Source organism: Choristoneura fumiferana, chromosome 9 (genome assembly GCF_025370935.1).
Source record: "Choristoneura fumiferana chromosome 9, NRCan_CFum_1, whole genome shotgun sequence".
Classification (NCBI taxonomy): domain Eukaryota; kingdom Metazoa; phylum Arthropoda; class Insecta; order Lepidoptera; family Tortricidae; genus Choristoneura; species Choristoneura fumiferana.
Window position 1 is genome coordinate 13,286,606 of NC_133480.1, and position 25,528 is coordinate 13,312,133.

A 25,528-nucleotide genomic window follows, 5' to 3' on the forward strand; every position below is an offset into this window, starting at 1 on the left:
CGTGAATACACAACACTTAGAGTAGGTCGGAAATCTTCTGAAATTGCATAATGATGACCAGGTACGTTGTAACACCGCCGAGAATCTGCAACAAAAATACATCATGCATTACAATAGGAATCAACTTCCAGCAGTGTTTCCAGATATTTATGACATCGGAGCTTTCAAAAAAAGGGCTTAAGGTCACAGCTCATTAGAGCCACCCGGCACCCGACCAGTACCGCCTCGACTTTCGACGTCCACTCGTTGTCGACAAGTGGTCCACGGGTGGACGCTGCGTTGACAACGAGTGGTCCACCTCGCGAGTGAGGCGATCCGGTGACGCTACGGAGTTGATGTAGTGAGCGCATGCCCATACAAATCCATATGAAGAATACTAACCGCTCGAGGTGAGGCGGTGTGGGTCGGGTGCCGGGTGGCTGTAATGAGCTGTGGCCTTTATACATTCTCATAAGGCCGGTAATAGACCAAACTCTCCTTGAGTTGTACTCATAGGCGATGGTGGTCTCATCATTTCCCATCAGATGACCCGCATGCTTGTTTTCTCCCTCTCACAATAAAAAAATATAAACACGTTAAGGGGATCCCATGCCCCAATCGCCATCGATCTGAATTCCTTAGTTTTCTAATGTTCTTTGTAGCTTATTAACAACAACGGCTTTAAGCAATATAGTATCCCATATTTACTTCAAAGTTCATTGTCTTCGAGATATTTGGTATCAAAGTTGAACAATTTTAGGCCAAAAAACTGGTTTTCTGGCCATAACTTTTGTGTTAATTAGTTTCAAATGAAAACCCTCGATCAGTTTTTAGAGATATCAAAGACTATACGAAATAAGTGTTTTTTCAGTCAATGGTTTAAAAAATCATACAAAATTAAATTTTTTTTTTCAAAATCCGGTAGACAAAAATGGAGATAAAAGATTGGAGAACCGATAGCCGTTTCACTTATAATTCTATCTGTAGTGCAAAAGTAGGAGATACGATTGAAAACTTGACAAAAATCGATGAATTTTTAATACTGACTATCTGAAATATAAAATGTCTCTTATTAATTGGCACATAAATCATTCCTTGATGGTCACAAGAGAGAACTAAGTACGATTTTTCAAAACTAACTATAGTTGATACAGAGACTAAGGGGCTGTTTCACCATTCATTGATTACTGTTAACTGACGGTTAAATGTGATGCCGTCTCCGTCTATTCGAACAAAACAAATAGAGACGGCATCACATTTAACCGTCAGTTAACACTAATCAATGGATGGTGAGAATTTACCCGCGGCTTCGCACGCGTACACTATTCGATGTGGTAGTTACATTTGAAATTCCGGGATTTTACAAAATTCCCCTGGGAAATTCCAAAATTTATATCGTGATCTCATTATAGTTGTATTAAGAACGACTGTACAAAATTTCATGACTCTAAACTGAGCGGCTGAAATTTCAAGATTTTATCCCTATCCCGTAGGAATATCGGAGTAAAAAAGTAGCCACTGTGTTATTCCAGACGTCCAGCTACCTCATACCAAATTTCATGACTCTAAGCCCAGCGGTTGTTATTTCGTGATTTTATCCCCGGGATAAAAAGCAGCCTATGCGTTATTCCAGACGCCCAGCTATCTACGTACCAAATTTCATCTAAGTCCGTTCAGCCGTTTTAGCGTGAAAGAGTAACAAACATACACACACACACACACACACACACACACACACACACACAAACTTTCGCATTTTTAATAATTAGCCGTCTATTTGTTGGTTTGTTTTCGCGTCTAATCCACTTGGTTGATTTTGATGAAATTTTAAATGCCCTAAAAAAAGATACGCTACTTTTATGCTGGAAATTAGAGTTGCGGGCGGAAAGCTAGTGGTAATTGTGACATATACAAGAGTGCTTTCAAAATAATTAATTTAGGCTGCCATATTTAAAAAATAGTAGATTGTACAACCAGAGCATAAAACGAACGAGCCGGTACGGCGAGGGTGAATAGATACGTCGAGGGGAAAATGGATTTAATGCTCGAGTTTTACACTGCTTTTCACTTCGATTGCGAGGGGATGAAATAGCAACAGTGAAAACAATTGTTCACTTACTAAGTAGGTATATAATTATAAATTTTTAGTTTTATTGATTTATATTGATTGATTTTTAGTGTTATATAAATTAAAAATTATTAAAAATATATACAAAAACTTTTTTGTTTGTGGCTGTTGACACCTGATTGCCTTGGTCTTAGACGAAAATTTTACTTTATGCACGAGAGCATTAAAAGTCATTTTATGTCGCCTAGATTCAGCATGAATACAAAGTTTACGAGCATGAGAAGTGAAAAAATCTTGTTTTGTATCACACGCTATCTAAGAGATAATTTGTATTCCATGCATTCCCTATTGATTCCGCTCACAGGCGAGAGTCCAGTTACTAGGATAGCATAAAATAAAGGATACCGTCGCCACCAGAGGTCGCGCCAACGTGTGGATGCCGAGTGGCCTGAACTGGGCGTTATCCAGAGTGACTTGCTTTGCGAACTGATCCAGCTCTTTTGAAATACGTTCGCACTTTGGGGCCAAGTACACGGTCAGCTGGCTCAGCAGGTGCCCGGTGTGATCTCTCTGATAAGAAGAAATAAGTAAAGTAAGTACTGAATACGTTAATACCTTCTGGGGTCCATATCTTCTGGCACAATTGTTATTACATTACATTACAGCCGAGGCCGGGAAAAAGCAATTCGTAGATGAGTAGAGTTTGACGGACGAAGCATCAGCATTTCCGCTGAGGCATGTATAGTGCTTTTCTCCAATGCTTAATGCGAGGAAAGAAAGCAAAATTATTAAAATATTAAATTAAATGCTTTAAAAAGTTGCCCTTATACTTCCCGCGATACTTGTTTATTTTTTATTTTTTAAAGTACACACGACCCTTAATGCCATTTCATTAGATAAAATCATGTAATTAAAAATATATATATTATATATCAATAAAAAATATAAAGTTAAATGCAAATGAAGCTTTGTATCACTAAATTACGGTTTAAATTGCTAATACTACTGAACGCTTTTTAGTTAATTCAGCCATTTTCTTTTGTTACAAAAAAGCAAGTATCGCGGGTAAGTATAAGGGCAAAAATTATAAAACTGTGCCCAAGCATTTAATTTAATATTTTAACAGTTTTGCTCGCATTATTAGAGAAAAGCGCTATATTTACATGCCTCAGCGGAAATGGCAATTCGTGGATTCGTATTTATTGACGGTCAATCTCTACTCTACTCATCCACGACTTGCTTTTTCTCGGCCTCGGCAGTAATGTGCTATTACCAGGAACAATGTAAAATAATGCTACAACGTAGTAACCTCTTCTTGGGTCCAGTGACAGGGCTCCACGATGAGTATGAGGTTGATCATGTGGAACATGCTCCAGTTGACCTGCATCGCCACCACCAACACCACGACGTCGTCGTCGTCAACTATGTGAACAACAGACATCATACTCGTAGAAAGAATACAGACTGCATTTCCACTAAAGATGTGCGAGGATGTGTTGCGAGGAATGTGTTTTTCATTAACCAATAGAAACGCTTCATTTACTTATCCCCGCACAGCACATCTCTAGTGGAAACTCCTCGCAACACACCTTCATACGGTTGAGACGCAGCCTGAACTACAATACGATACAATACAAATATTCTTTATAGATCACCAAAAGCAGTACAGAGACATTACAAAAATAGAAAAATTCAGGTAGACAATTGGCGGTCTTATCGCTAAAAAGCGATCTCTTCCAGACAACAAATTTCTGAGAAATTAATAAATATGAACAGACTAATGTAGGTGGTAGAGATAACAGACAGGAGAAACATAGAATTAATAGACAATAAATATTAAAAACAATACAAAAATAAAATATAAATTGTATAAATAAACAAATACATCAAATATAATACCTATAAACTACATATATACTAAAAACAAAAATATCAAAAGGCCGCATGTGATAAAAGGATCATGTGGAAGGAATGGGTGAACTAGTTGACTTGTTATATCGTTCGGAACTTGAATCAAAGGATCCAATCTTTTTCTTTCTAATTTGAGTCTCCAGAAAAACGAAGAAAACCGAAGAGTCCTGAGCGACTTTAACATTCTGGTTGTATTGTACTAAAGTGAATTATTGGTTGCTGAAAATAATTCGTTTTTGTACGTTTCTTAAATCAATAATGGGGCAGATTGCTGGAGCAACAAAATGAAAAAACAATCCAGGTGCTAATAAAATATTCGGCTTTCAATTGACAGATTGACATTTGGATTTTATGGCGGACATTTTTTCACAAATATGTTACTGATATCGCCGTTGCTAAAACAGAAAATACAACACATCTAGTTTCACATGCACATGGCACACACATAGTCCCAGCAGAAGATAGTACGGCGTGAGCACCAGTCGCAGGAAGATGGACAAGATCATCACGAGCAGTATCAGCCCGTTGGCCGCGTTCATCTGAGTCACCACCTCGCTGATGCGGTCGTAGGCCAGAGCGAGACGGCGGATCGTGGCCTGCGCCTGCGACGCTTGCATCGGAGTGTCTGGTTTAAGATAGAAATGTTAAACAATTCTGATCACAACAAGGGTTGACAAACAGATGGAATTGTACATTATGACTGAAAAGCTTGTCTATCGTCTGTCAGCGTCGGTCTGTGATGGATAATTAGTCACCAGTTATTGACTTGGCTACAGCCCCGTACTATGCTATTTAAATGAACGTTAGGATTCGATTTGCTGACAAATAAATCTTTCAATTTTATTCTGGCTAGATTTGTAGAAAGACTTAAATGAAGACTTTTTCTGTGGAGATACAAATTGTATCCATTCGAGCTGACTTTTCAAGTAGTGAGGTTACAGCACAGGCTTCTCAATTATGATAAATTGTAAGGATGGTGAAATTGGTGAATACAGTGGTGGCGCAGAATCTAAGTAGATACGTTTAATGTGGGCTAGATATATTTTGCGAATGCCTAAGATGGCGCTCCGCACATAAAATGACGGATCAAAAAAAAGTGAGTTACAATTGTGGTGCGAGGCCGAAAGTGCGTGGCTCACGTCGCCTATAGATTATAGGGGATGCTTTAGCATAGAGTAGAAGGTTTCTATGAACCTGTGTTCCTGTGCACCGAGAGGGCGTCGACCAGGCTACTGACGGAGTGCGACACTCGGAACAGCTCTTCCACCGCCTTTGGTTTCGGTTCCAGGTTAACTTTGAAGAAGAATAATTTATTGAATCAGGCGTTACTATCATAAGGTCGCGGTTGAGCAAAATAATTGTTTTAGTTAATTTGAAGAAGAATTTGATTAAAACAAACTAGTATTACAACTTGATAAATTATAGCATAGCATATAAGTTTACGTATGATACGATGACAGGACAAGCAGTTACAATTTTTGTAGGAAATAATAAACTAATCTTGTGGTTTAACAGATGGCGATGATGATTACGATGATAATGATGATAAAAGAATTCACAATAATGGTGGAGATAACGATAATAATGAAAATAATGATAATTATACTACAGATGAAAATTACGATAACGATAATAATGATCATGTCACCGTAACGCAGCTGGCGCAGCTGTTGATTGATCGCGGCGGCGGCTGCGTGCGTGCCGCGCGCCGTGCAGTTCCATTGCAACACCATCGCCACACCAACAACATTAGAGTAGTAGTATGTGAAGTACATGCACATTATTGGCCCTGAGAAATTAATAGTACATTACTGTAGAGGCCGGGAAGTAGGGGGTTGCCGGCCAAGCAGATATAGACGGCCGAGCGTAGGGAACCGGATAGGGATGCGAGGCCGGCAACCCCAGGTTCCGGCCGAGGCTTGTATAGTGCTTAACTCAAACATTACATGAAATAAAATAAAATAAAAAACAAGAAGTGAAGCTGGCGGGACGCTAGTCTGGTCGCCCTGTTGTGTGGCTGCGGGCGCGGCAGCTGCATGTGGTGTTGCTGGGCGTGGGCCGCGTGCGTGTCGCAGAGCGCGCGTTGAAACAAAAGACGGTCGCATTGCCGGCCAGCGGCCTGCAAAGTTGTATGAAATCTCTTTGCAGGCCGCTAGAGTGACCACGCGCACGCAGCTGAGCCACAGCGCCTGTAGCGCGATACTTCTCGGCTTATTATATTTGTAACGCAACGTCAATATTTCATGTCATGTTTGAGAAAATGAGTATTGGTGCGTGGCTTGCTCCATTATTAGTTCTATCAAGTCCACTTGAAAAACGGCGTATAACGAACGAACGTGTTAATGAAGTTACAGTTAAAGGGCTGAAAATGGTTTGGAGAGGTTTAAAAACACACGAGCTATCATGAAATTAGATTGTAAGTAGTAAATTAATAAATAAATACAAAATTGACACGACCGTGTTGCAACTCGAATCAATTTACAATAGTTCCGTTACATGTGTATGATGTGGTACTATCTCCTATTGAGTCTTTAGGTGTCGCCAAATCGAAGAGCAACCAAACACTGATTCATTGAGGGCACTAAAACGTACACATTTTGTTATCCTTGACAGCGGTCACCATCAAATTGTAGATATCCAAAAGCTGGATTCCCGTAGACCACACAAGATAGCAGATTATTGCGAAACTTTTCATAGTGTCTGACTTGGCAGAAGGTGGATTTATCTTGAGCTCAAAGTTGATCTGAAATGATATTACAACCAAAATATCTATGAGTAACTTCATACCAATAAAAAGGCTTAGAGTTTTTTTGACATTTATGTTTTCTTCAGTACCTGCAGCAGCTGATTCAGTACATTAATGAGGTTCACCATGCGACAAGGTCCCATGTAAACCGTTAAGTTAGCGATGAGCATGACAAGGAACATGTCGACGATCCATATCACTGCCTTCAGCGTGGAGTCTCCACCACGGATACGGCAATTTGGGTCCTGAGTGAAGTCCAATCCAAGAGCTACTAACATCACTATATCTGAAACAACACAATCGCTTCAACAGTTAGAAAAAAACTTCGTGTACATTCAAATCAAAATAGGATTTACTGCCTATTCTCAACCAACGATTACACTTTTGAATAGTGTAGCAACTTGGAAGAGCAGAAGTATCTGGATAAAATTCGTGTACTCGTAGAGTTGCAAATCCTTCTCATATGTACTGATTAAATAGGAATACTAATCATACTTGCAAAAAGACATACATATACATATAGGCAACTACGGGTAGTGCTTCTGCGAAAAACGGTTCATTCGTCTTTTACAGGCACTCATGTCGTAGCATGTTGGAAAACCCCTTCACCAGTTCATACCTTGCGTATACGGGGCAAGAATGATCGCTTAAAGCGTATAATGGAAGAGCATGATCCATCGAGCTGGAAACTACTTTTACATGATGGAAACTTGGCACCTGGTACAGTCGAGTTCATAAACTTGTGAGCAAAAATTTGATCAAAAATACCAATCTGATCACGCTTCTACGCCATTAACAATAATAGAGTCGTGTTCAGATATTTTTGATCAAAATTTTATGAACTCGACTGTACAAGGTGCATTCCTGTTTTAAATCTTGTCAAATATGTAAAGACCACCCGGTCTTGTCGTGATGTCGTCACTGCAGTGTACAGCATTCCCGTTGCCACTAGAGAAGACCAGAAGACATCTTAGCGCTAGCTGATTAGTGTGGTGTGGTGTGGACTGACTGCAGGCGGTGATGAGTAGACGTTGCAGCACGGCGAGCGTGGGCGACGGCGAGACCCGCCAGGCGGCGTGCGCGCGTGCGACACGCAGCGGCGCCGCGCCGAGCACGCGCGACGCACGCAGCACCGCCGCCGTCGGGCCCGACACCACACAGCCCGGCTCCGAATCTGTTAGAGTACCGCTTAAGTTCCTGTTATCTTATACGACAAATATCCGTGATGGCCTTTTTTTGTTTTGATTGATTAAACAGAGATGGCAGCACAATAACAGGAACTGAGCAGAGGTGTAAAAAACCTTTTAAATTATTATAAAATTTATTAAGTATATGTATGAGACTTTTATAAAGGCCTATGACAGTCAACATAGCAAATTTTATACAAGGCGTTCTAATAATTAATCCGCGATATTTCGACAGGTACCTGAATGTTTTTCGCAACATTGGCTGATGTTTAAATTTTTACTGCGTGGTTACATTTTGAATCAAAAAATCTCCATAATTTGTTTATCTGTAACGAATTTGTAACTACGTTTTGGAAGATGGGGTTAAATTTTCAGGCCTTGCAGATCTTTGATAATTTCGATGTCGCTGTTTTTCTATATTTTCCATGGCCATGCGCCCTTTAACTTACCATGATTTTTACTTTTAAGATTTTGATTTTTAGACATCGTTGTCATACCCGTCTCCATGATAATTAGTGAGTAAAGATTTTAATTTTCGTATAAGCAGCTGAAAAGGAAATGTATAATTCCATAGGTAAATACATAGTAGGTAGTTCAAGTATATTATTATTGCTCGCTTCCCGTTGAAATGTCTTTTACAAAATATAGAATGAATAAGCTAAATTCTGAGTCTAGGTAACAAACATTAAAAAAACACAACCGAATTGATAACCTCCTTCTCTTTTTTAAGTCGGTTAAAAAGTGGCTAAGAGCGTGTCGGAGTCGCACTCGCACACAAAGGGTTAAATTTCCATCACCTCATTAATATTAGTAGCGGTACACTTTTAAATTTCAATTTCTTTTAATTCTTACAACTTTTTAATTATAATAAACCCCCGACCCGTTACCTGCGACTGTCCGCGTAGAATACGGTTATCGCTATCCCGCAGGAACTATGCAATTTTCCGGGATAAAACTATCCCATGTCCTTCTCCGGGACTCTATCTGTATCTGTAGGTATACTGAATTTCATCTAAATCGGTTCAGTGGTTTTGACGTGATGAAGTAACAAACAAATAAACAAACACTAACAAATAGACTTACAAACTTTCGCATTTATAATATTAGTGGGATAGTACACACTATGTGCAAATTTCAAGTGTGCTAATAACGATTCAAAAGAAACCGTATTGTATGCATTGGTAGATGTTCCAATAAATGGCAATTTAATTTAATATGATTAAATAAGGTTACATATTATTTGAATATCGAAAGTTAAAATACCTACGGGTAAAATGTCGATGTTCAAAATATCGAAAATTAAAATAACGAAAGTTTATATTGTCGAATGATTAGATAACCTTCGTCCAATAACATCGAAAACATATTTATCTACAAAAGTGACATCGAAAGATATAAATATCGAAGTCCGAAATATCGAAGTACAGAGTATCGAATATCCTATGTATGAACTTTCACGTGACTGGGTCGACGGAGCTCCGCTCCTATTCCGCTCAGTTGAGGCGCTTCGCGCCTTGACGCAATACTAACCTAACCTAACCATTGAACATGAATTACCTACCAAAAATATTTTGTGTCGGTTAGGTTGGAACTGTGATCACAACAACGCACGAGCCGAGCAAGCGAAGCGAGCGTGCCGCGTCAGCGGCCGGCGAGTGCTAAAAATGACTAGATTATGTAAAATAAATGCTATTAAGAGAGAGGAGCAATAAATAAAGCAGATTTGTATGTGCGATATTTTAAATTGACATTCAAATATGTTGACATTTACAACTTAGATATATTGGCTATCGATATTTTTACTCATTCGATATTTTAATCAATCGAAATTTCAATTTTACACATTTTGACCATAGGTATAACAACTTTCCATATTATAATACAATCGATATTTTAATTTTCGATATTTTGAACATCGACTTTTTCACCGTAGGTATTTTAATTTTCGATATTCAAATATGTAACCTTAAATAATTATAATAACTATGTAACGTAATCGTGTGGAGTCAGGCGATACTTGCCACGAACTAACACTACATACAAGAAGTTTAAATCAACAAGTGGGGTCCCAAGATTTTTGTTGAACTGGATGCAGCTGTCTAGACGTGGCTGACCGTGAAGTCTGCTTGCTTATTACTTCCTAGTATTTAATAAATCAAAGACAGGAAGGATATGCATAGGGAAGTGATTGTTGGTATCATACACCCTTGTTTTACCCATAAAATTACATAAAATAACTTCTGTCTAACACCTGGTGTGTGTGTTGTTGAGTCTAACATCTGGTAGCATGGTATACGGTTGTGTTGCTCTGAAGATGAGCTCTGGTTGAGTTAGAAATGTGTTAGTGTAGTGTGGTGGTGGTGATAGATGGGTTTGTGTGATTTGTGTGTTGTTACAGTGTGGAGGTGGAGGAACTGCATGAAAACGCATTATCTTGCATAAGCTTAGCTATCATAAGGTCGCGGGTGAGCAAATAAATTCTTTTAGTTCAATAATGAATGCTGGCCACTTATCTTTATTCTGTCTCATCTAGTCGCTTGTTTAGCTGAGCTTGGTTAAGTCACTGTTACTGTTTATTTTCTCGAGGAAACAATGTGGCTGGCCAGTTGACACATTGGGGTATTTATTCTACCAATGTTACCTATGAATTTATCAAACTGTAGGTAAGTCTTGTTAATATTGCTTCTAATAATATTAGGTATATACTTAGCAGTTAAATATTACTTTACGAAATATCTTCATGCATAAGTCTACTCGGCGTATACACGTTTCATTGCTGGGCAGTAGCTCCCACGCGGGCCCATTGCGGATCGGGAACTACACATAGGTACATCATTAAATTGCTTTGCAGTGCGGTTTGCGGAATTCTTTAAGAGGTCACCGTATAGCTCATGATAATATACTTATGTAAATAAAACTTAAGTATTTTAGAAGCTTTTAATGAAATGAACAGTTAACATTGATGATAAGCAGACTGATTAAAACGTAATAATACATCGTACTGCTTTTGACTTACGTTAATAGTAAGAGAACATTTAACAGGTCAAATAGAGTGAATTTGTCCAAGACACTACTAGTGGTTTAACTTTAACTGTTAAAAGATACGTATAAGCAAGAATTAAGACAGGTCAATTAAGATTCTTAATTTATGACGCTTTTTTAAAGTCTGTAACTAAAATCGTGTCAAGTCACCTTTACTCGTCATGTTAACGAATTTTACCACTTGAACTTTAACAATGTGTGTACACCATGTAATTCTTGCATGAAATAAAAAGTATAATAAGTTCCAAAAAGGCCGAAAAGTTAACTACGAAATAGCTTCTACGAGAATCAATGAACTGAGATCCGTCGAAGTTAATGAGAATTAGGTGATCCTCCTGCTTTTTGCCCCATGTCATAAAAAAACACTGTTTAAAAATAGTTCACTTTCATTTTGATACCTACAATATTGTATTTGTGCTATATTGTATATTAGATATATTTCTCACTATTGAGTCAAATAATCGTCGTTAAAGTAATTATATCTTTGTTTCTTTTCTTTCTTTTTACGCTTGTTCTAAACTTTAGCGACTTAAAGACTTCGTTGCTTTATTTTTGTTTTTGTCTCGTCAATTCTTTCCACCATTAAGAAGAGTCTGTGGCTGCGTTAGAATACTTTGTGGATTTTTCAGAGCATCCGTAATTCCATCAATACCTGGAAGACCTTTGAGAGGCTTCACCAGGACCTGGAACATTCCCATCACCAGTGTAGCATCTCCTGATCCTAAGTTAGATCCTAAGCTGGAACTTCCAGATCCTAAGGACCCCAGGCCGGTTCCTCCAGATCCTAAAGCAGAAACTATTGAAGTCTGTCTCTTATTTTTTGATAGATGTTCTGGCTCTGAGTTATTTTCTTCATCGTGTTCTATTTCGTGGCCATGATGGTCACAGTGATGGCACCTTTTTTCCCGATGTTTGTGGTCACTACCTTCACTATTACTGCTATTTTTTGAGTCAGTTGGATGCGTTCCTTGTGGGAACCCTGGAATTATCTCAGCAATATCTGGTATGCCTCCAGTTGGTGATGGTATTAAGGAAGCGGGACCAGTTGCAGAGCAATTCTTTTTATTGCCAAGTATGTTGTTTGGAACTATTGGACCAAAATTAGGAAATCCAGATTCACTACCAGTTTCGTTACTTCCAAATACTTTATCTGGTATTCCTGAAATAATAGAGCCAAAATCAGGCCATCCGTTGGAACCCGAATCAGTTCCGTTTTCCGAGTTAGTTTTGTTTTTACCAAAAAATTTGTCCGGTACTCCGGATATCACAGAGCCAAAATTAGGCCATCCAGTTTCATTTTCAGAACTGGTTTTATTATTACCAAATACCTTATTCGGAATGCCTGATACAATCGATCCGAAACCAGGAATACCAGTTTTGTTTTGGCCAGTAATTTTATTTGGAAAGCTTGAAATTATCGATCCGAAGTTGCTTCCGATTGAGCCGATCCCGCTGGCGGTGTCATTACCTTTGCCTCCCGTCTTGTTTGCCCCAAATATTTGCTGTGCCATATCTGGTATCACTGAGCCAAAGCTTGTTCCCATTACTGTGGTCGTTCCGTCGCCGCTGGTGCTATTGTCCTTCGATCCAAATCCGGCGATTCCTGATATTTTGTTTGGTATATCGATGATGTTAACTCCTATGATGTTGGTTGGGAGGTTTCCCGCTTGGGCACCAATTAAGGATAGAAACAAATACACAATTTTGTGACTAAGAGACATTTTCGCTCGCAAACCTTTAGGTTTCTGCAATAAAACAACTGAATGTGAATATTTAAACCTGTTCCCTTATCATTTAATTAAACTTTAACATACGTGTTCTATTTTCAGCCCGTATTTTAGTCTAGAGTATTTAAGTAATTACAGTTTTATTACACCTGTTAAACGCTTCGAAATCAACCTTATTTTTGAACTTTAAGTAAAAATAGTATTAGTACATGCATTAAACATTAGTTAATTGCTGAATAATTATCTAATCATGAATGACTGAATAAGTAAGTGATGCTTCACATCGTCGCAAATTAGAAGTTTACCTATACTTACTCACATTTGATAACACTACCGCTGCGGTCATGCTTACCTGGTAAGTACATTTTATTTTTTACTTTAAAAATATAAGTTAACTTAGTTTTATTTCACTTTACCTGCAGTAAAATTAGAAGGTGCTTCAACTTCAGTCTTTTTTTCTTGTAACTCATACCACCACCACCTCATTTTCAACACACATCAAAAGTCATAAATAAACGTAAGATTGAGTGAAAATCATTGTTGAGTCTCTTACTAACTAAATTATATTGTTGATCTTTTATTTAAAGTCCAAGGGCTGCTTGTAATAATTAGGTAAGTGAGCTTACAGCACACACGACGTTCACTTGCACTCGATTCTATGACTATATAGTTATACCTGTACACAAATAATAAATATCTTTTAGGTTACTAATTCTATTAGATTACGACACATTTTTACAATTAGAGGCAATTTGAATGTGACAACAATGTCGTTTATTTTATTTGTCACTTTTTAATAGCTTTCTTCTGTTTTAAAAAGCCAATACGAATTGAAATGACCGGCTATCGTGCTGGTAATTGTATAGACAGATCCGGCAAAACAAAAGTGAGTCAGAGATATCAAGTAATGGATTAGCAATGTGCCTTTACGTGTTGTCCTACCCTCATTTACTATTATATCACAAGATTAATGGTATGTGTATTATGTTCTATATTTTCGCGATTCACACACATACTGATTAAATTTATTTGACGGATATATGAGATGTAGTCTTTGTTTGTTTTGTTCGTATAGACGGACACGGCATCACGTTTAACGGTCAAATAAAATTAATCAATGGGTGGTGAAACAGGCCCATAATGTAATAATTAATTTAATTAATTTTAGACGTTTGAAAATTTTATTCGTACGGTAATTTTGCATCAACATATACGCTTTTCACCTTAGTACATGTATCTCAAAGTTTGTCAATTGCTTTGCTTATTTATTTTGGTATAATAAAGAGTTTACATATATACGTACTTTTCTAACTTTCGAATGGTATTTTTCAGGCTTGATAGAAGGGATGTTAATCGCGTTTAATAAATAAAAATACGTTTTAGGTAAAAAAAAAACATTTTTAATACAAGATTTTTTGCTGACTGTACTTTTTTTCGACTTTTCTTGCATTGTCACCCAAACTATATTTTCATACCAAATTTCAAGTCGATTCCATTAACCCGTTGAAGAGTTCCGTCCTGCGGAGACGATCCTGGCCGGACCACTAGGATGTTACTTCCAGATTATTGTATTGTCACGCAATTTACACAAGTATGCCATATTTCAAGTCAATCCGATTACTAGAAGTTGGTCAAATTTAACTTACAAGATTTGACTACAGACAGGACAGACAACGGGACAGGTGAAACTAAATAAAAGCTTGTAAAAACCATTTCTTTCGGGCAACATGGCCCATACAGTAAATATCTTACAGACTAACATACATTACGATTAATAAAAACAAAACGAACTAACCAACCTACCATGCCGTGGTAGTGTTTTGTCAACGATGATGGCGGTGGATTTACCGGGTCTATATCTTTACCGGCGATCCATTCGTCGCAGCAATGGCTTTATCGCACAAACTGAAATTGGACGTTTTATGTCACGTGCAGGCGGTTTAAACTGTTTGATATTTAATAAAAACTATACAAATGAGCTGAAAACTGTAGTTTGATGTTATGTCAACAGAACAAACAGTAGGTAAAGTAAATTCTTCATTGAAAGATCGCCTTAAAACCACGCTTTAATATTATAACTTATTTAAAACATTATGCTGTTATTTTAGAAATGCATTTAATGTTTTATTAAACAGTAATAAATGTTTTAGAAAAGGTCTGTTGGCGGTTTGCAGGAGGTAGGACCTTGTGCAAGGTCCGCCCGGATTGCTACCACCATCTTGCTCGCTAATCCTGCCGTGAAGCAGCAGCTGCCCTGTTGTGTTTCGGCGTGGAGAGTAAGACAGCCGGTGAAATTACTGGCACCTGAGGTATCCCATCTTAGGCCTCTAGGTTGGCAACGCATCTGCAATATCCCTGGTGTTGCAGATGTTTATGGGCGGTGGTGATCTCTTACCATCAGGAGACCCACTTGCTCGTTTGCCAACCAGTCGAATAAAAAAAATAAAAAAATAAGTTATAGATAAAATTAATAAATCGGATCTTGAGGTAAAAACATCATGATCGTGTACGTGAAAATGAAAATGGTTAAACTGATACAAGTTTTGAACCCATTTTTGCCCACTCAGACTTTTTGACGAGTAAACTTTTATTCATTCATTATTCTTTACAAACAAACAGACTAAGAAAAGTTTTGTTACGTTCAAGTGATGTGCATATGAAGTGTAGGGTGAAGATAATATGTAAAATGTTCCCTATCAACACTACGTTCATACAAGTGAATGGAGCCAACAAGATATTTATTGAAAGTAAGTGCATTTTAAACCTCCGACGCAAAAAGAGGGGTGTTATAAGTATTATAGGTATGTCCCTGCGCCAGTTCTCGAAAATGGTCGTGCCACGCTCTATTGGGATCGATCTGTCATCACGGACAGGACTATTGTAGCCAATAAGCCTGATATCGTGCTGACAGATCGATCAAACCACCAGGCAGTGCTCGTCGACATCACCATCCCACATGACGAGAACCTCGTGAAGGCCGAGAAGGACAAACTCATATTAAATGATATTATAACGGATAACTCACGTGCCGCGTGTTGCGGCAGCCGCCGAGTCGCGTGCTCCTGAGAGGAAGGGCTACGAAATAGCCCGAAACATGTCGAGCTAAACTCGGTTTTAAGACGTGAGTTATCCGTTATAATATCATTTAATATGAGTGAGTCTCACGGTAGTTTCATGTTCAAAAAGGACAAACTCAGCAAGTACGTTGACTTGGCTCACGAGGTGACTGCTATGTGGGATGTTGACACGACGATCTTGTCCCGATAGTCGTTTCGGCAAACGGTCTAATAGCGAAGAGTCTCAACCAACATCTCAAGAGACTCTCGCTAGATGGCTGGACCAAGGGCCAGATACAGAAGGCGGTACTTCTGGACACGGCATGCATCGTCCGGAGGTTCCTCACTCTGTGGCCCTGACCACCGGTAGCTTGGGCCCTACCCCGTTACCGGCGGCAAACTTGGTTAGGTTTTTATAATATTTTTATTTTGTATGTACTTTTCTGTATTTTACTTTTTATAACTATCATAAAAACCTATTCCTAAAAATGAAAAAAAAAATAAAGAACATAATAATAATTGACCTAGTCCCAAACTAAATAAAGCTTGTACTATGGATACTAGGCAACGGATAAACATACTTATATAGATAAATACATACCTTAATACATATTAAGCATCCAAAACCCGAGAAGAAACATTCGTATTATTCATACAAAAATCTGCCCCGATCGGGAATCGAACCCGGGGCCTCAAGCTTTGTAGTCAGGTTCTTTAACCACAAGGCCATCCGGTCGTCTAAAACTTAATATAGAATGCCCTACGCTGTATGTAGCCCGACACACGCTTGACCAATGTTTTAAATATAACTTTAACTTTAAATTTCAATTACTTTGACCTTAGCACGTAAAACCCTATTGAATGTTGGGGAAGCACTTTATACTCGTCCCGACGACAAGTAAAGCTTGTACCAAAGCCTTCAACTTATTGCTACAAATATCTCAGAGATCAACACCCACTCAAAACCTCACAATAAACCTTAACAATAAATCGCCCATTACGGGAGGTGGCAAAATATATAAATAGAGACTTTATTCTACACAACAAAAAACACGACTTAATAACAAATTAATTATAAAAGGAGTAACTTTACATGTTGATGGTTTCGGCTGAATACTGTTATATAGTAATACCAACATATAATTGAATTTAACATAAAATTTTCGTGTTCTATTCAAATAAATATATTTATTTATATCTTTATTTCAAAATCCCAATATAAACTGAAGAATAAGGGGCTGTTTCACCATCCATTGATTAGTGTTAACTGACGGTTAAATGTGACGCAGTCTCTTTTTGTTTTGTTCGAATAGACGGAGATGGTATCACATTTAACCGTCAGTTGACACTAATCAATAGATGGTGAAACAGCCCCTAAATAAATCCCATCAAAACATAAATGTGAAATGAAAGCCAAGTTCAATACTATGATATATGCCTTGATTGATTGATTTGACTTTAACGACTAAACCGGCCAAGAGCGTGTCGGACACGCTCAAAATAGGGTTCCGTAGCCATTACGAAAAAATGATAGGATTTCGTATTTTATACGGAATCTTCCAAGTTTAGGTACATTTTATACCTAAAGCTGCTGTTTATACTCATAAACTACTAATAATTCTCAAGCAAACTTAGCCGTTATAGTTTTCCTTGAAAGTTTGATATACTTACCATCCTGATTTTTTTTTAAATTTTTCATCCAGTGACGATCCAGGGGACGCTCGATTTTAATGAAAATTTGCACTTTATTGTTGAATATTTCGCAAACAAATCACTGAATCGAAAAGTCGTCGTTGCAAAAAGACCTATCCAACGATACCCCACACTATAGGGTTGGATGAGAAAAAAAAATCACCCCCACTTTACGTCTATGAGAGATGGTACCATTTTGTCGGCATAGTTTACCTATATATCCGTGCAAAATTACAGCTTTCTAGCATTGATAGTCCCTAAGCAAAGCCGCGGACGGACAGACAGACAGACATGGCGAAACACACAATACTTGGGACGATTACTAGTATATGGAACAAGCATCGATAATTGAGATTATCGATATAGGAACTCACTACCTGTCACAAAACTAGTGTAGGTTTTGTACACCAGAAATAGAAAGCGATACAGAAAACAGGTACCAGAGATAAATTACAGGTATATTTCTAAGGCATGGTATTATACTAATTAGAAAACTTATAATATTTTTTTAAATCAATTACTAACTATAGGAGATCGATGTACAGTCAACCAATTTGATTTCTGGGCCACCATAGAACCTTAACAAAGTGAATAATTGATTATTCCATAGCAATGCTTATTGGTTGACGCAAAATGTTATAGTGACAAGGTTCTGTGATGGCCTAGAAATCGAATTGCTTGAGTGTGCAAACTCTACCCTTTGGCCCATAACGTTTTTTGGTCATATTAAACGTTTGGTTGTGTCCGAATTTGTAGAAACGTAATAATTTAACATAAGTGCCTATGAGTGTTTGTGTTCTTAGTTTGGATTGGTTTTTTGGAATCTTTTTGTATTTTTTATTTCAATTCCAAATTTTTACTTTTACGGTCATCCCGTAAAACCTAAATTGAAAATACAAACTGAAATATAGATGCACAGAAAAACCAGAAAAATAAGACCATCACTGGGAATCGAACCCAGGTAATCGGTATTCCGTACCGCGTGCTATACCACTACACCACTGATGGTCAACAACCACCACCATGTTGTGTTGTTGCACGCGGTACGGAATACCGAGGACCTGGGTTCGATTCCCAGTGATGGTCTTATTTTTCTGGTTTTTCTGTGCATCTATATTTCAGTTTGTATTTTCAATTTTTCTTAGTTTGGATTCTTCAAAGAATTACTCGTTTTACAGGCGGAGCTCTCAACCGGCAGCAAAACAAAATATCAAGTAAGTAAATTGCATAAAACACGCACAGAATACGGTCAGGTACGGTCAAGGGCATGAATCACCACGGAACCTGTTTCACAGTAAACGTCATAGTGACATCGCATTAATTAACAGGAAAATCTTCTGCTTCAGAGGTCACTACGGCTACTTATGGTATTAGACGAATTTGCCAACTTTTAAGGTGTTACCTAAACTGCTGCTATTTAAACTAAATAAATTATACCATACAATAAAAAAATATCATGGGACACTTGACACCAATTGACCTAGTCCCAAACTAAGTAAAGCTTGTACTATGAGTACTAGGCAACATATAAACTTACTTATATAGATAAATACATACTTAAATACATATTAAACATCTAAGACCCGAGAACAAACATTCGTTATTCATACAAATATCTGCCCGGCCGGGAATCGAACCCGTTACCTCAAGCATCGTAATCAGGTTCTCTAACCACTTGGCCATCCGGTCGTCATAAGTAAAACTTAACTATAACTATGTCAAAAATACAAACTGAGACATGGATGCACAGAAAAACCAGAAAAAGAGACCAGCGCTGGGAATCGAACCCAGGTCCACAGCATTTCGTGCTGCGTGCCGTACCCCTACACTACCACTGGACATGAGTACAGACACGAATTTCTCCTATGCACATATGTATATCTCAGATTGCTTTTTTCTACTGCGCTAGTACGCTACTTCAGCAGCAGCACTAGCGACATCTATGTTTCGCTCTCATCGAGAGACGTAACACTCTTTCGGAACTAACCGCTCACCCAGACAAGAGATGTCGCTACTAAGCAAGAGATGTCGCTACTAAGTTATTTGGAGTCTTTTTGTATTTTTTTATTTCAACTCCAAATTTGTTACTTTTACAGTCATCCCGTAAAACCATATCGAAAATACAAACTTAGACATGGATGCACAGAACTACTAGTAACTACTGCACAAGTCCTCTCATTCTGAGAGGAGGCCTGTGCCTAGCAGTGGGACGTATATAGGCTGGGATGATGATAAAGAAGTACTTAGTTAAATATCGTACATATTATTTCCTAAGTTAACTGCGAATACAAAATGTGGACGAGTTAGGTAGATGTTAGTTTAGATAACAGGCATCAAAACCATTACTACAAATTAAATTATACCAACAATGTCAACTAAAATTTAAATAAGGAATAATAATTTAATTTTAATATTCTTTAATACAGTATTTCTGGTTTTTTTTTAATAAAAAATTAAATTTTTGTTATTAACTTATTTTATTTGAATTCAAGAACTAATTATTAATCAATTTACATTATTTTGTACAATTAATAAAATAAAAAAGAATTAGCCTAAGAAATTTAACTACCTATCAATAATTGAATTAAGTTGTCAACAAGGGTTAATCTGTCTGAAACATATGTTAGTCCAATTTTCGTATCGACAAAAACTATTAAACAAATATCGTTAAAAATTATCATGTGTAATCTTACATATCATTTGTGTTCCTGCAGCACCGAATTCCACTTCACTTTAAATCAACAGTTCTCTCGTTAATATTAAGTTTATTTCTGTATGTAATTCACACATTTTTTAATAAACAATGTGAAAGTTTTATTATTATCAGCATGAACGATTCAGACTTTCTAACTTTTTTTTTTTTTCGGTGTTCATCCAATTTTTACTTAATGTGCTTGTACGTACATTTAATGTAACATCACTATAGAAATTAATACTTTTGTCAAGACACTTTTCATCAAATCCGTACGTAATGAGGGCTATCGCGTATGAATTCGCCGCTGGAGGCGCTAGTGTAGCGTGAGGTCTCCGAAATGTCAAATCTCATAGTTTTTGGGTGAGCTACGAGGGTTTATTTATAATTAAAATAATTTTGTGAATATTTTGCATTAGGTACCTGAAATAATGCGTTACGGGCCATGAATGTCTGTTTTGAGACAGTTTTGACTTTTGTCCTCCCTTTTTTTCTGAACAAAATGGGACTACGCAACACTGTGGTTGCTCGATATTTTTATGGTACGGTTTTAAGGTGTATTAAATATGATTTTAATCTAAACTTTGTTTTCACGCCCGTAATAAACAGACTTTGAAAGCCACACTTAAAAACCTCACGCAACAGTGGCGCCATCTAGAAAGACAAAAAACGATAGCCCTCATTGCGTTGTTCGTACATAACTGAACGAAAACATGATTTTGAAGATCAACATAACTTGGAAGCAATGCTTCTACCGCGGTAACTTACACTGCAACATTTTTTTTTCGGAACAACTCCATTCATTGCTGTCTTAATCTCACTTACAGTGAGGATAGTGAAACAGTTCGCGCAGTGTATGACGCATAGCAAGTGCGTTCTCGGAGTTATGCTCAGGCTCTCTCTCAGTAATTTTTAGTATACGCTCGCCCGCCCAAGATCGCCACGTGATTTTTGCTCTCCTGGTATTTCACGTAAAAACTTTAAAATGTAGTGTGGTCAAACACTTATTTTCTGTTATTTACGGTTCCTGTAAAATGGGTAAGTTAATTTAACTCCATTTTTGAACTATTTTAGTAGAATACAATTTTAATTTTTTTCACTTTGTTTTTTCTCTCATTTCATTATTGTTTTTCAAAATCCAAATTCAAAATGAGAAACTAACTGTATAATTTTCACGGCATTGGGTACTTCGTACTTTTTATCTCGGGAAATTTTTCTATTGCTTAGTTTTCGAGGGACAACAAAAATCGAATTAAAAGACTCAGGCAAATAACCTATTGTATCTTAACGTTAATAATAATCATATTGAACATTTATTTCGGAAAACCTGGTTCCATAAATATACAACGAAAATAAAATGATTACTTACTACAAAAATGCGTAAGTTTAGAACTTATGCTACGATTAGTATTTAAATTAAGCTTAAGTTCAGCATGTCGAAACAATATAACACTAAACCCTGTTTTCGAGATTACCAAGCTACAATCGTGCTCTATTTGTTTTCTTTTTTTTTCAATATTACCTATATTGTTTGAGTAATGAAATAAGTTTACCTATATATTAAAAACTGTTTGTTTACTTACATGCTCTGTTTGGCTAGGGGTATATTGGAAACCTCTCTTTCAAGTAATTTAAGTACCTAATTTGAGTTAAGTTTTTCTATTTATACTATTATGTGAAACATGACTTTTAGGTATTGAGGTGGGCGTAAACAGCTGCGACTCAGTTTATACTAATGCAGCTGCTTACGAACTTTCTGTTTTTAAATAACCATGTTATTATGTTCATAAAAATCTATAAATCTTAAATCTTTAAATACAAATAAATAATATCCTAATATGGTGAATTCTACTAATGTAATATATATACATGAAAGTTTCTGTGTGCGTGCATTTGTCCTTCACGCCTAGACGACTAAAACGGCAACGAAACGGCTAGACGAATATGAATGAAATTGGGCATGGACATATTTGGACTTTTGTAATTCATATGCTACTTTTCTTTCCGATATTCTTACGGGATCGGGAGAAAATCCCAAAAATTCAGCCTCTGGGCTGGAATCAACACAATATATGTTTTGGCATTTGTGTTTGTTTTTATGCATCGCTAATGAAATCCATGATAGGTAATCTTTGAGAATCCACAACGGTTTTTTTTTGCAAAATTAAGAGATTTCAATTCAACTGCTAGGACTTAGTTTACGCGTGCGAAGAAGCAGATAAAAGAGGATATATAATTGAGCCATATAGAAGCAAAGTCAGCAACGTCTACTTCAACTGAAAAGGGTACAGAAGATTTTTTTTATTTACAAAGTAACTGTAAAAAGTGGATGTTGCTGACTTTGCTTCTATATAAAAAATAAATAAAATATAAAATACATATCACGGGACAATTCACACCAGTTGACCTAGTCCAAAGTAAGCTTAGCAAAGCTTGTGTTATGGGTAATAAGCAACGGATAAATATAATTATATAGATAGATACATACTTAAATACATATTAAACACCCAAGACCCGAGAACAAACATTCGTATTTTTCATACAAATATCTGCCCCGACACGGGAATCGAACCCAGATGGCAATTTGATAATAAATATTCAAATAATTAAATTGCCCGGGCATTATACATAATGTCTATCACCTATTGGGCAGAGTAATAAAAATATACGCTTCATTACTATTATTTATGTTTTTGAACTAAAATTCCTTTATTTTATAGACTTATTTACCTATATCATTAAGTATCAATCAAAATCTGTAAAGTAAGTTATCTATAATGGTTGAATTAATTTCTGTTTGTTTGAATTCATTTGCTTTGGTCACAGTTGAACCTAACCCGCTCTCCTCGCTGCGCTCGCCGTCGCACCTAACTTTTCGATTAAATTAATCAGACTTCAGTGGCCAAGAATCAATTGTAATCAAATTTCCAACGATCATGTAGCAATATTCATAATGACCGGACTATGTGATAAATAATGAAGTTTAGATAATAAACATCACTTTGCCCCGTATAGCTTGTCATTATTAATAATAATTAATAATGCCTTTATTAATCACTTGGTCCATAACATATACGAGTACATCAACCTTATGCTTAGTCTTGCGTCTTGGTAACGTACATATATTTATGACCTTGACTGTACCAACAGTCAGCAATAAAGATTGTATTAAGAAAGTTATTTTATATTTCGTTTAATGTTTGATGATCTGATGATCCTAAAGGAAGATACCTAAGCGCCGGCCGTAAAGCCGGTGGTATGCTGATTTAGGATCATTTCGTGATATAAGTACGTATTTTTATTTAATTTTTATTTCCACTTTTTTTTCACGACAAATTTTTTTTTCGTTCCAAAATCAAAAGTAAATTATCTTCAGTTTTTATTTAGATTCATATTATAAGTAATATGTACTACTAAGTATAAAATAGTATTTTTAACATATATCGTGTTTATGTAATCCACATAACGCACGTATAGTTTAACTTCTTGAATTCTAATTATGTGTAATTATCTTAAATTGTGTTTATTCCGACTCCATCGTACAATTTTATTCTTACCCACGTGGTTCAAAGCTATTTTTCAGTCAGTTTCAGGTCAATTGTCTGAGTTGTTTCTCGTCAGCTGCTTTAGCACATGTGTCACTGCTAATTTTACGAAAGGTTCATTATTCAGTTAGTTGATATTACTAACCTGAAAGCAAAACAAATTATCCAGGGCCATTATTGGAGTATTGGTGTGGCCATTCGAGTAGGGTTACCAAACAAAAATTTCAAAAGTCCGGACAAAAAGCGTGATTTCCGTGAAAAAATTGAGTTATTTATTAAGCAAATTCAAAAATCAATTATTATTATTATAGATTGATATTACTGTGACCTTGGTGGTCATGTTCAGTTCACGCGGGTTACAACATTACCTCAGTTAATTTCTCAATTAGTCTCTATTATGTATCATCATTATCATGTCGGCCGAAAGACGTCCACTGCTGGACATAGGCCTCCCCCAAGGCTCTCCACTCAGACCAGTCTTGTGTTTTCCGCATCCAACACGATCCCGCGATCTTAACCAGGTCGTCGCTCCATCTTGTTGGAGGCCTACCGACAGCTTGTCTCCCGGTCCGTGGACGCCATTCGAGAACCTTCTGACCCCATTGGCCTTCAGCCCTGCGAGCAAACTGCATCTCTATATTATGTATAAACAAGATTATTTTTCTTTTTGACAAAAGATGTAAAAAATCTTCTATTTTATTGAAAATTCTAATAATCCTGAGGTTCCCGAAATTTCCAAAATCCGGCCGGAATCCTGAGATATAGTAACCCTACATTCGAGTAGAAAGTTTTTTATTAATACATGTATCAGTTTACCTACTTTTTATTGATACATATAAAACTTTTACAACTCCCTATTTAATAATGTAATGTAGCTTTTTTATTTCATTGGTTGATAGCGTAAAATGTAATAAAATTAAATGAACTCATCCGAAAGATTGTATTTTTATGGCTGTACCTGCATGTAGTTAACCTTTTCAAAAGCCGCGTATTTGATTATGTGTTTACTGTCTGCATAAAAATATATGCTATAGCATAGAGTTCTAGAGATTAACATTATAAAAGATTTTTAATATAAATTTTATTGCGGCCTGTACTTTTTATTACTTAACTTACATGAAGTGTTATACAATTATTATAACCTATTGAAATTGAAAAAGATTTTATGTACTCGTTGATTAATGAAGTGTTATACATAAAGTTATTAATACAATAACATTTCTAGTGTTAATTCTAAAAATATTGGACAAAAAAATCTAAAAACTTTCCCGGTATGTCTACTTCGTTGAGTTTTTGTTTATATTTTTAAAGATAACAATGGTGTCTAGTCTACGTGTGAAACCGTCCCAAGGTACAACACTCCAATATTGTTATCTACTTAAATTATAATTTTACTGTACATTATTAATACATGAGTTTAATTAAAAATTACAAACTAAATAAAAATAATATGTAAATCGTGGACGCTTGACACAAATTGACCTAGTCCCAAACTAACCAAGCTAGTAGTATGGGTACTGAACGTTGGATATATTGACACTTGACATCAATTGACCTAGTCCCAAACTAAGCAAAGCTAGTAGTATGGGTACTGAACATTGGATAAATATTGACACTTGACATCAATTGACCTAGTCCCAACTAAGCAAAGCTAGTAGTATGGGTACTGAACGTTGGATAAATATTGACACTTGACATCAATTGACCTAGTCCCAACTAAGCAAAGCTAGTAGTATGGGTACTGAACATTGGATAAATATTATTGACACTTGACATCAATTGACCTAGTCCCAAACTAAGCAAAGCTAGTAGTATGGGTACTGAACGTTGGATAAATATTGACACTTGACATCAATTGACCTAGTCCCAAACTAAGCAAAGCT

The 25,528-nt window shown here is 36.7% G+C and overlaps 1 protein-coding gene across 2 annotated transcripts in view; it reads right to left on the minus strand.

Moving 5' to 3' along the window:
- Positions 1 to 25,528, minus strand: part of LOC141431344 (putative gustatory receptor 28b) — a 124,353-nt gene continuing 98,825 nt past the window's right edge. The window contains exons 2-10 of one of the 2 annotated variants that reach the window (XM_074092495.1): positions 7,714 to 7,878; positions 6,794 to 6,990; positions 6,551 to 6,701; positions 5,607 to 5,747; positions 5,153 to 5,251; positions 4,404 to 4,583; positions 3,357 to 3,469; positions 2,453 to 2,617; positions 1 to 85 (exon numbers count right to left, since the gene is read on the minus strand). In XM_074092495.1, coding sequence (XP_073948596.1) covers positions 17 to 85; positions 2,453 to 2,617; positions 3,357 to 3,469; positions 4,404 to 4,583; positions 5,153 to 5,251; positions 5,607 to 5,747; positions 6,551 to 6,701; positions 6,794 to 6,990; positions 7,714 to 7,878 — 1,280 coding nt within the window. In that variant the 3' untranslated portion in view covers positions 1 to 16. The remainder of the gene's footprint in view (positions 86 to 2,452; positions 2,618 to 3,356; positions 3,470 to 4,403; positions 4,584 to 5,152; positions 5,252 to 5,606; positions 5,748 to 6,550; positions 6,702 to 6,793; positions 6,991 to 7,713; positions 7,879 to 25,528) is intronic. The other variant, XM_074092496.1, reaches the window with a different exon arrangement.